The 12,899-nt window shown below is 33.9% G+C and overlaps 1 protein-coding gene across 2 annotated transcripts in view; it reads right to left on the minus strand.

Moving 5' to 3' along the window:
- The window catches only part of Dysb (dystrobrevin binding protein dysbindin), an 82,962-nt gene that overhangs the window by 16,600 nt on the left and 53,463 nt on the right, over positions 1 to 12,899 (minus strand). Inside the window, exons 4-6 of one of the 2 annotated variants that reach the window (XM_090378635.1) lie at positions 9,778 to 9,840; positions 5,180 to 5,240; positions 2,738 to 2,870 (exon numbers count right to left, since the gene is read on the minus strand). In XM_090378635.1, the coding sequence (XP_090234761.1) occupies positions 2,738 to 2,870; positions 5,180 to 5,240; positions 9,778 to 9,840 (257 nt within the window). The remainder of the gene's footprint in view (positions 1 to 2,737; positions 2,871 to 5,179; positions 5,241 to 9,777; positions 9,841 to 12,899) is intronic. The other variant, XM_090378636.1, reaches the window with a different exon arrangement.

Genomic DNA, 12,899 nt, shown 5'->3' on the forward strand with positions numbered 1-12,899 from the left:
ATTGGATGACTATTTTCTACAGCAACATGTTCTAGAGGCAACCAGAGGGAGTAATACTCTTGATCTGATTATCAGCAGTGATTATTCATGCATTAAGAATTGCATATAAAGGAACCACTGGGTGACAGTGACCACATGTACTGATGTGGGAATTATTTAAAGATGCAAATGCCATCAAGGCTAAAGGGAAAGGCTTTTGCTTTCGTAAAGGTGACTACAGAGGTCTCAGACAGTTTCTAAATTCTGTACAGTGGGATCAACCGATGATGTTCCCAACGTTGAATTTTAAATGGGAAGCCTTGAGGGACTTCATTTTGGAGGCTACTAGACTTTTCATTCCAACTAAGAAATACTGTTCAAGGTTTAGGCCTAAATGGATGTCAGATGAATTAATGAGGATCGTGACAGAGAAAAAAAAATGTATGGGATGCATATAAAGTATCAGGTGACACAGAAGCCTATGCAGGTATAAACTAGTCTGTAATCAAGTCACAAAGGAGGTTAGGCAGGCGAAGGCAGATTGAGAGAAATCCTTGGCAAAGGATGCAAAGAAAAACAGCTGAGTTCTTTACTTATGTAAACTCTAGAAGGAAAGGGATGAATCAGATTGGACCACTTAACATAGATGGGTTGACTACTGATGATCATGTTCAGGTAGCTGATAAACTGAATGAGTATTTTGCATCACACACGAGGAGTTATTCAATGAGGAGAATGCCAGAAGTTTATCAAATGCTAAAAGGGAGCTAAGTGATTTTGTAATAACTGAGAGCAAAGTAGAGGAAAAATTGTTGAAGTTAAACATAAGGAAGGTACCTGGGGTGGACAGGATCTATCCAGTTATATTAAAGGAGGCGGCAAAGGAAGTGAGCAAATAATTACGAGCCATAATTATGAGGGCTTCCTTGGACTCAGGGGAGGTTCCCCATGGACTGGAGGTGTACAAATATATCACCAATTCACAAAGGGGGTTGAAACAGGTGACACAAGTAACTACAGACCTGTTAGTTTAACTTGTGTTCCGGGGAAAATAATGGAATCACTGGTTAAAGAAGCATTGCAGGATCATCTAGACAACACTGCAGTAATAGTTAAGACACAGCATGGGTTTGTTAAAGGGAGGTCTTTTCTGACCAATTTAATTGGATACTATGATGTGGTCACAAAGAAACTGAATTCCAAAAATAAATTTGATATCATATACTTGTATTTCAGGAAAGCTTTTGATACTGTTGCACACGGATGACTGCTGTGCAAACTGGTGTATGGCATTAAGGGTAAGTTGCTACAATGGATAAAGGGATGGTTGAGTGGGAGACAACAGAGAGTGGTAATCAATGGACACTGCTCTTCATGGACAAATGTTGTTAGTGGAGTTCCCCAGGGTTCGGTGTTGGGCCCCTTGTTGTGTTGTATATTTATCAATGATACTGATGAAGGTATATCAGGTTTAATGTCCAAGTTTGCAGATGATACAAAGGTTGGCAGGGTTGTTAACGACAGTATGCTACTCCAACTGGATCTAGATAAGTTGGGGAAATGGGCTGAGAAGTGTCAACCGAAACTTTAACATTGACAAATGCAAAGTACTGCATATGGGTAGCGATAACCAAAGAGAAACGTACCAACTGTGTGGTACTACACTCAGGGAAGTACAAAGTGAAAAAGACCTGGGGGTAACTGTGCAGTCAAATATGAATTTCAACTGAGCAGTGCAGATGGGCTGCCAGGGCAGGTCATGGAGTCTTGTCAATAATATATAGGAATCTTGCTAGCAGGGACAGGGTGGTGATTATCCCATTATACAAGGCAATGGTCAGGCCACACCTAGAGTATTGTGTAGAGGTCTGGAGGCCTCATTTTAGAAGGGATGTAGAGTTGCTAGAACGAGTACAAAGAAGGGCAACAAGATTGTTGAGGGGAACAAAGGGGTGCTCTTACCAAGAAAGGCCTAAGTTCTGCAAATTGCAGTGTCTGGAGAGTAGGCACCTGTGAGGTGATCTGATCAAGGTGTATAAGACCTTGAATGGGTTGAGCAAGCTGAATGCTGATAGGATTCTTCCTCTTGCTCAGACTAAGAACCCGAAGGATCACAGTTTCAAATTGAGGAAAGATAGTTGTAGAATATATGTGCGGAAATTTGCCTTTAGCCAGTGGGTAGTTGATTGGCGGAACAGGCTTCCATCTTTTGTTGTTGAAGCTAATAGCGTAAATATATTTATGGCTGAGCTGTACAGGCATTTGGAACGAATGGAGGATTGAAATGGGAGGGTTTTTTTTTTTTTTTTTTTGCTGATGCTGCATAAGCTTGCTTTCTTGCTAATGCTAGTTTCCTTCATAAATTCACATATAAAAATATAACAAAATGACAAATTTAGTATTAGCTGTTATGATTTAAAAATATTAAGAAATATTTTTTACATTTTTTAAATGTAATATGAATGTTTTTATGAATATAATGTCTAGGTGGTAGATGATTCTCATCAACCGATGCAATACCACCACTTTGCTTATTGGAGGCTTGAAGTGGTGGAACCCATGTTTAGTCTCCAGAGCTAAGTTCTGGTCAACCCTTCCCCATCTCTTCCATCATGCAGTATGATTGATGTCTTTGAGGTTATGATGATGATCACCATGGCGAGATCCAAACTTCCTTACATTTCGAGAGTACCAACATTAAACAGAATGTTTTCATAAAAAAACTGTTTATTAACTATTATCTATATGAAACACTTACCAATTTTTCCCATAAGAGCAAGTACGCTTGCCTGTAATTTTGGAAGGTGGCCTAGCTGTGCGTTTAACTGCTGAATGATTGAGAGTTGCTGACCACAGAATTTATGCATTTCAACTATTAATTTGTCTACCTCCTACAAAAGAGTTATAGAAATATGCTATACTAAAATGCTATTAATTTATCTTTAATAAATTCAAACTAAATGCTCTTAAATTTATGTTTAATGAGATAAATTTTCAATAAATTGTAAATGTATAATCAGTATTAAAATTTCCATCAGCCATAACATGGAATTTTTCCAGAAGTTTACAAGTATACTATCTGAGTAATATAATGGTTTGTATGACATCATGCAAGTAACAAACATTTCAATTATTATGAAAATAAACGGCACCAGTATTTTTTTAATGCTCTACTTTTATTCTACTTTGCACAGTTATAAACTTAAACTGATTTAACTCTTGTTCAATGTTATACACTATTTTCAACTGGAGATTTTGTTAATAAAGACCATCCAAGAGCTCATCAGAAACCAGTAAGTTTTGAAACAAGGTTCTAATATCATCTCAGAATTTTAAATGCATAGTGGATCCACCTTTTCAGTGATAATGTACAATTTAAAAAGGATATTAGCAATTTAGAACAGTGTACGGTAAGCCGGATTCCGTAGCCGAGTGGGCAGGAGTGGGAGTGCAGTAGCACACGCTCTTTGAGTAGACCGGGGTTCAAGCCCCTGACTGCTGAATACGGTCGATCTGCCAACCCGCACTGGACCAGCGTGGCAGATTATGGTCCATTTCCCTCAGCATGAATTGTTGAGGAGGTTTCCATCCTGCAGTGGGTTGATAATGGCTGCACTTTACTTTTTACTTTACTTTTACAGTATCTTTTTCCAAGTTTAACATAAGATTAAGCCCTTATTGCTGAGTAGTCTTCAAAAGGGAAAGAATGATCAAGATTGTAAATTGAATGCAATAAAGTGTACAAATTTTATCTGCCAATATGACATGTGTAAACAGTTTTTTGAGCTATTTGGATAATTGTTGTTTCATAACTGCCAACTTTTGCCTTTAAAAATAGGTGGAGATGAATAACTGTAAGCAAAAAAAAGCAGCACAAAACAGGAGTTTTTTTTAAATCCTGCACCAGAAATTAAATTTCAATTATAACATATATGTATATATTTTATATTACAGTAAGCCACAGGGTTGTTAACTAGTACAGAATGCTTTCAAATATTAGCATATGTATGAATTTTCTGTCTGTGGATTTCTGTTACATTACCTCAATTCATGACAGCTCCAAGAAAGACACTGTTGCAGACTTCTTCACAAATGTCAAGTAAAAGTTCTGTTTATAAGAGTGATCCGGCTGCTTAGAGTATTTCAGCTTCACTAAAAAGAGAAGATCTGAACTTAGTGTTTGGTTTCTTTGCCTAGCTAAATATTCTCTCAAGTCAGCACTGCCATGAAGAATTATTAAAATGCTAAGCATGACCTAGGATAATTTGTTATTATTTCAAACTTGTGCATTAATCAGTTGCCTAACCAAGGATTCACTTTCATCAATTTTTTTCTTATTTCATAACAGTATGTGGTAGAGTTCCACACTGAAACTGACAGAACTGATACAGCAAAATATCTATTTCTTTATCTTCAATGATATTGAGAGGTGCTTGAACTCTGTGCTTTTTTACTTTGGTAACATCAGAGTATTGTCTCTCTACTCATCCCTCACTGGACTTTTGTAATTGTTTTTGACAAAGAAGTTCCACCTTTACTAATTTAGTGAAGGGAGTGTTTTGGCTCTTACTTCTAGCTATTGGCTATTGTTGAAAGAGTCTAGAAAATATATTTATTTTCATTGAACATAAATCTTTTATTAGTTTTCAATAAACTTTAAGCTCTTTCATTACATTTTTAGAGAGAGAAAGTATCACCTCTAGTTATAAGTGTTGCATTGTAAATCTCAGAATAAAGTGTGCTTTTTTTTTTGCCTAACTGTTATTGGCAAACTAATTTCAGGTGTATAAATATCTGAGAATATTTTGCCATAATCGCTTCCCATATTCTCATATGACTTCTGTATATTCCCATATTGTTTGCCATATTTCATTAACAAATCAGCCATAATAATTTGGGTTTATTTCTTAATGAAAATAAGAAATTCACATAATTTTAAAAAAATTCCAATTTTAATTTAGTTTTACTATTTCTTCTGTGAAAAAAAAGATGGAGGAAAGGCTATGTTATTTCATAAAGATAGAGAAACTCTCCTAAAAACTGACATGACAGAAAGACTGAAAAGTGATCAAACTGAATCTGAAAGAGAGAATCCCATTGTAAACCAGAGAGTTGGCATTTATGCATTTACTGCTAAATGCTGATCAATTTGTAATCTTAAAGAATGTAATATCTACATTATTACAAAAAAATGACTCACCTCTGCTCTTTTAGCATTATCATCATCATTGGCATGGATTTCTTCCCATCTGGTTTGAAAACTGCAGCAAGAAAAATTTATTTTTCTCACTATATTTTATTTATAAAAACAGTTATTAATAAATAACTGTTTTTATTAAATTTTATTTTCACAGTAACATTATTACTGTGAAAATAAAACTTGATGAATTACACACAAAGCTACTCTACTACTAAATGCTGACATTCACCTAAAAGGTATGATTAGTTTTCTAGATTTAAAATTATTATTTTTTACCCTCCCCCTTAATATTGCATTGCCAGATATAATCCAAAATCAATTCAAAACAATTCAAATTCAAATTAACGCAATTAAAAGAATCTAACGAAAATATTCAAAACGATTTTCCTTCCTTCCTTCGGAAAATCGTTTTCCGAAGGAAGGAAGGAAAATCGTTTTGAATATTTTCGTTAGATTCTTTTAATTGCGTTAATTTGAATTTTAATTGTTTTGAATTGATTTTGAATTGTGTTAAATTGATTATTTAATTATTTATATTTCACTTTAATTATTTATATTTTACTTTAATGTACCGGTAAGTTGTCGATTTTTTCGTTTTTTCCGTTTTAATTTCTGGAGGTAATCATACGGAAGTGTTCCACGTACTATATTGAGGTAAACTCTTCTTATCAATTTACTTATATTATTACCAACGTAGAACATATTGAGTAATACAGCTCTGATTCATACTATCTAATTGCCAGATATGAAAAGTAAACAAAAATATGAGGCTCTTAGACATCCTTTTTCAATTTCCACATTATCCTTAGGGATAATTTAGAAATTGAAAAATTATTAAGCGTGTTCACATATATGAATATGTGCCTATTGTTTTTGCCATGTCTGTCTGTCCATCCACATATAACAACTTGACTCTGAGTAGATGGATTTCATGAAATTTCATATTTGGGCCTTCTAGAAATATTTGTTGAGTCGTTCTAAATTTCATTAAAAGTGAGTCTTACACACCAATACTGCATTAGAATTGAATTTAATCAATGGATTTCCATGTACAAAAAATTCATAGATTAAATGTAGTTTTAATGCAGTATTTTTATGTAAGACTCACAAAACTACTGATATAGAGATATGATATGTATCATATCTCTATATCAGTGCTTCTCAAAGTGGGTGATATCGCCCCTGAGGGCGTTTGAGTTATCCATGGGGGTGTTAGGCATGCAAGGGGGTGACAGGGGGCAGATGGAGCACCATCAATGATTGGCCGTTACAAGGGTTTTATGACTTATTTAAAAAATGCTGTGCCAAATATTATTATTGTTCATTGTGTCATTCACCGTCAGCATTTAGTTGCGAAAAAAAACTTGGTGATCAACTGCACAATTACTGCTATAAACAAAATTAAAGTACATTCTTTGAATGATCGTATATTTCAAAAGCTTTGTGATCAAAACAGTGAAGATTTGAACGATTGCAATTTCACTCCGAGATATGGTGGCTGTCAAAAGGCAACTGTCTCAACAGATTTTATGAACTCTTTGATACTGTTGTCGAGTTTTTTGAAGATAGGAACAATGACCTTAGTAATGACCTCAAGAAAATGAAAACTGATATTGCTTATCTTGCAGATGTATTTACTAGATTCAACTCAATGAACTTACATTTACAAGGGCAAGATGTAACTCTTATTAAGGCGAAAACTCGAATTTCAGCATTTATTTCAAAATTAAAGCTTTTTATGTGCAACATAGGACGACGTGAATTGTATCAATTTCCAAATCTGTTGGAATTAGAGAAAAATGAAAAAATAACTGATGAAATTGTACCAACTTTTTGTAATCATCTAGAAATGTTGCAAAGAGATATGCAGGAAAGGTTTGAAGATCTCCTTAATTTTAAAATTCCGATTGGGTTATAAATCCTTTTTTAAATAATGACGATGGTGAATGTTTTGTAGAAGAATTGATTGAGTTACAAAATGAAGTTGAACTGAAGCCAAAATTTCAAAATTCATATCAGGAATTTTTGTTACAAAAGAAAATCCCTGACCATTATCCTGCATTGTGGGGAATTGTAAAAAAATTACTTATTTCTTTTCCAACATCATATCTAGTCGAAACCGGTTTCAGTGCTGTATCTCAATTGCTGACAAAATAAATAAATTGTCTGGATGTTGTTAAATGTGGTGATTTACGACTTCTACTTACAGATATTAAACCTAATATTGATAAGCTAATAAATCTCCACCAAGCTCATCCATCGCATTAAATAATAAAATATAATTAACTAGTTCCATTAATATCACGACTTATTTATGTAATTAACTTTAATTTTTATGACTTAATTTAAGTGACTATAACTGACTTTATTTATGTAGTTGTAATTTTTTACGAAGAAGGAATAAAGTGCAGTAAATAGTTTTCTTTATAATTCACACACATACATGCATGGCTGCATTTACATTTTTGGAGGCAAACAGACAAATATTCATTTCAGTTATTTAGCTTCACTTTATATTGGTGGGCTAAAAAAAAGCCCTGGTGAGGGCTTTTTTTAGGGGGGGGGGGCGGTGATCCAAAAAAGTTTGAGAAGCACTGCTCTATATGATACATATCATATAGAGAAAAGGGAATAAAAAAAAGGAAGGAGAGCAATAAAAATTGTACAGTTGTAATTAGAAGCTAAGTTTAGAGAATGTAAAACTATAGTTGTATTAAGTGTTCTATAATCTAGTAATTAAGTGATAAGGATATAACTTTTCACTTCTATTAATCACATCAAAGAGGGAAAAAAAAACTTAATTTAAAAATAATAATAAAATGTGCTTGAAATGTAACACACCATGCACATTAACTAACTTGATGTTATTGTTATTATGTTGCTTCTGATTATGAAATTTGTACTCAGTGCTTCAGAATTAGAAATTGAATCGACGCTAAAAATGAAATCTTTCAGCACAAAACTGAAACAAGATCATCATCATCATTAAAAGTTTCTAAAGCATTGCAAATTAAAAGATGACTAAACGTAGGGTGCAATCATTGTGATAAATTTAAAAATACTGTATAATTTCAGTAGCTTATCATCATACATATAAAATTGTCTGCATTTTCATTTTTTACTGTTTATTAAAAATTGTTTTTACAATGTGTGTGTGTTTTATGGCACATGAGAAACTTAGGCACCAAGTTCAAGGATATAAAGATGTCAGGTACATCAAGAAGAATAGGCTACACAATTAAGAAAAAATAATAAAATACACATTTAAGAAAAAAAAAATTATATAATTAAGAAATGTGCATTTCAAGTTTGAAATTGCAGCTGGAAGTTGTGGATGTTAGTTTGTTATTTGGTTTTTAGGAGCATTAGCAACTAAGGCCATATTGCTCCGGGATATGCGGTGGTCATTTCCCTGACCTTTCCGCATCCTCCGTATTTGGTGGTGACGGGCTTGAACCCCGGTCTAATCAAGAAGCGTGTGCTATGCACTGCTGCTCCTTCCCACCTGGCTACGGAGTCGCCGGAAGTTGTGGAAGTATAGGTCAATGCATACCCCATTGTGAATGGCAATTGTAGTTTTGGCTGATTATGTGATCTGCATAAATTGTATAATATCACCCAGGCTGCTAATAGCAGATAAAATTTTAGGGAATATAATTTTTTCCAGTCTTTGTCAACTACTTTGTCTTTGTGTGAACAGTCTGATTAGCTAATATGAGCTAGTTGCATAGGAACCAGATGAAAAGAATAATTTCCCTATAATATACTTAAATATTGTTCCACACAAACAATATGTATATGTACAAATTAGAGAAGTGTGGCATTAGAAGCTTGTTTGTTTGTTTCGGGATTTATTGGGCGCATCGGCAACTATGACCATAGTGCACCAACATTAGAAGCAAGTTACTATTATGGATAAAGGAATGTGCATTAAATATTGTACAGTTGTAAGAGGTATTGGTTAAGCTTGGTTTGATTTGGATTTTATTGGCGCATTAATTGGTTAAGCAGTAAAGGAGGAAGAATGAATGGTTATTAATGGGCCTGCTCGTCTTGGACTAATGTTCTTAGTGCAGTCCCTCAGGATTCAATGATGGGCCCATTACTGTTTTCAATATTTATTAATATGTTGAAGACATATCAAGTTCAGTGTTTAAGTTTTTGGCTGATACAAGGTTAGCAGGATGATCGATGAAATCGATCATCCTGCGATGTGAATCAGGGTATGCTACTGCAAAAAGACCTAGCTAGAAATATTAGGCAGGTATGCTGAGAAGTGGCACGGTAGCATAGGGTAAGGCACCTCCGTGGCCAGGTGGGAAGGAGCAGCAGTGCATGGCACACACTTCTTGATTAGACCAGAGTTCGAGCCCGTCACCACCAAATACGGAGGATGCGGAAAGGTCAGGGAATGACCACCGCACATCCCGGAGCAATATAGCCTTAGTTGCTAATGCTCCTAAATAACAAACAAACAAACAACATAGGGTATGGTAAGGTTATTTAAAAGAATCACAGAATAGTAATAAATAATACTAACCAAATGGCATAAAATCTTTAAATGATCAGAAAATATAAATCGCTAATAATTCACTTACTAATGAAGCAGGTCAGCTCCTGCATTCAGAGATATTCCTTTATGATTCCCAAGATGGCGGGCTCTAAAAAATTATAAAAAATATGCAGATACAGAATCTCAAGGCGCTTATTCTCAATAATTGGAATCTTAAAGTAAATGAGTGGTATGTATGTATGTATATATGTATGTGCATATATATATATATACACACACACACACACAGTTATCTTAGTATCAATCTGTTCTCTTCCCTCTCCTCCTTTCAGGCATACACATATATGCACTGGATTGGAAGAATATGTATTGCTTGTGTATTGTCTATTTATCTATTCTCTATTTTCAAGTTAGTTATTGGATCATACAGAATTTGTCTATTTATCTACATTAGTTATTGCAATTTGTAATTATAATAACACCTGAGTATTTCAGCAAAATTCAGCTATACAGCAGGCCCCGTTATAACGCAGTCCGCTTTACGCTGATTCGCTATAACGCTGTTCTTATATTATAACCCGTATCTGACTATAACGCTCTTTTACAGATTGCATTTTTGGCATATCGAAATCGTTTCATTTGATGGAGTGAAAATTGAGAGCTTGAAAATTAATACCAAAACAGCATTAAAACGTTTCCCACGCCGACTTGAGAAATTTTCTCGCACGCTAATTTAATTGCAGTACAGTGACTTGTTACATAGTTCCGAGATCAACATTTTAAAAAATGACAAAGTATATTGCTTGTAATATTTGCGTTATATGCATTTATCCGAAGTCTAGTCATCACTCAGTACCGTATTAGACATCGTGCGAAACGGACAGTTTACTTGAACATTGTATCATAATTAATGCAACCAATGCAGTTACATTTTCGAAGAGTTAATAATGGCCGATAAGAATGAAAAAGCAACAACATCTGAGCACAGTACAAAGACTATAAATGTAAGAAAAAGACTGAATTTTAAAATTAAATTAGACGTTTTGAAGCGAATAGATTCCGGTCAAAGACAAGCGGATGTGTGCCATAATTTAGAACTTGCAAGTTTAACTGTAAGAACAATTATAAAAAAAATAAAGAATTAATTTTAGCAGCGGGAAAGATAGCTGTTCCACTGCAAGCAACTAGGGCTAGGCCGGCTATTAATGGAAAGACTTTTAACTAATTTTATTGAAGATAATATCCAATGCAGAATTCAGTTAAGTTAAATATTATTATAAAAAAAAGAGAGAGAGAGAAAGAGAGAGAGATTAGCCAATATGATGATCTGAAGAAAACTCACCTAAAAAAAAAAAAAATGTGGAACCATTTAAAACTAGTAAGGGCTGGTTGAATAGATTTAAAATCCAGGGAGAAGCCGCAAGTGCAGATTAAGGAGCTGAAACTTTCAAAAAAGAACTTGTTAAAATTATTGAAGAGGGGTATTATGTGTTATACTTCTCAACAAGTTTTTAACATAGATGAAGCGGGACTTTTGTGGAAACAAATGCCTAAAAGAAGTTTCATTTTGAAAGAAGAAAAAAACATGCCAGGTAAAGAAAAAACATGCCAGGTTTCAAAGCGGCGAAGGATCAGTTGGCTTTATTGTTGGGTGGTAATGGTGCGGGGGATTTAAAATTAATACCCCTTTTAGTTTATTTGGAAGAGGGCCAAAGTTCAACGCAAAATCGACACATTTTTCTTGATTAAATTCATCAATTAAATTAAATCAATTTAGATCAATTAAATTCATGATTTTAATTGGAATTTTAAGTTTAATTTTGATAAGTAGTTACCACATAATTATATACGTATGTAATGCAGAATATTTTATATGTACAAATATTTGAATATTAAATATTTTGACTGACATTTGTGCATCTTTTCACTACTGTTTATTATTGATTAGGAAATATCCTATGGCACCGACCGCAACTCACAAATACATATGTTACCTTATGAGAATCGGCACTCGCTTAGCGCGGATTCACTTAGCGCTCTGTTTTTACGGAACAAATTATCAGCATTAAGCGGGGGTCACATGTATATACATAGGGTTACCATCTTCTGCACTCATAAAAAGAGAACATTTACATGTTTTGGGGCGAATAAAAGAGGATAAAAAGTTCATCTTGGATTAAAAAAAAGAGGACAAATATATTATGCAAATAATAAAATAAAGACAATGTAAACCACATTTACTGATGTTTAGGATTAGTACATTCATATTTGTCTTGAGAAATTATTTCTTTCAATAGCTCTGGATTGCCTCTCAAATATGTATAAAAATCAACACATGACATATGTTTGAAATTGTACTGCAAAAACAAAATACTATTTACAGAATTGACATTTAACCTATTCCTTTCTTTCATCCACTGACTTTGCATTAGAGAGAATACTCTCTCTACATTTGCATTGTGAGGAGGAATTGCAAAGAAAAACTGGACAATTTTCAACAATTCTGAATGGAATTCAATATTTTTTGAATTAATAAAATATTTGGCCCACTTTTCATGTATAAGCATGTTTTTAAAGTCTTTATTATTCATTTTACCCTCAAAAAATTTCTTCAATTTGTTAAATTGGTCAAAACACTTAACATCATCAATTGTTACCCCTTTGTCAATCAAGTAGGAAATAGAACATTCTCCATCGTTCCAGCTTGGTACTGCATCCATTTTCATCCACATAAAACAGGAAATGGATTCCATATGGTGAAGCCACTTATCTAAATATTCCATGCAATTTCTGTACAGATTTTTTGTATCACTAGAAAATTTTTCACATTCAAGTACAAGTCCTTCATCATGTTTTTTGTATAGCTTAATGGCATGAAGTTGTGATCCATCTGTTTCAAGATAATTTCTTTCACTGAGACTAAGACATCTAGCACTTCTGCAGCTGAGTTACTTTCCCTTTCAATTCGTTGTATGTGTATGGAATACACTCATAAGTGATTGCATGAACCAAAGATGAATCTCACTAAATCCATTTTCAAAGAACCTTTTAATCAACAATGAGCAGTTTTCCTTGGGACAGAAAATAAGCCTGTAAAGCTGGAAACATATCTATGAGCCTTGTGATGCTTGGAAATAATGAATGCCATCTCGTCTTGCTGTGAGAAAGGAGCTATCTATATTCAATCTCAACAAACTCACAGTATTC

This window comes from Mastigoproctus giganteus, chromosome 7, assembly GCF_048544385.1.
Source record: "Mastigoproctus giganteus isolate SK-2022 chromosome 7, ASM4854438v1, whole genome shotgun sequence".
Classification (NCBI taxonomy): domain Eukaryota; kingdom Metazoa; phylum Arthropoda; class Arachnida; order Uropygi; family Thelyphonidae; genus Mastigoproctus; species Mastigoproctus giganteus.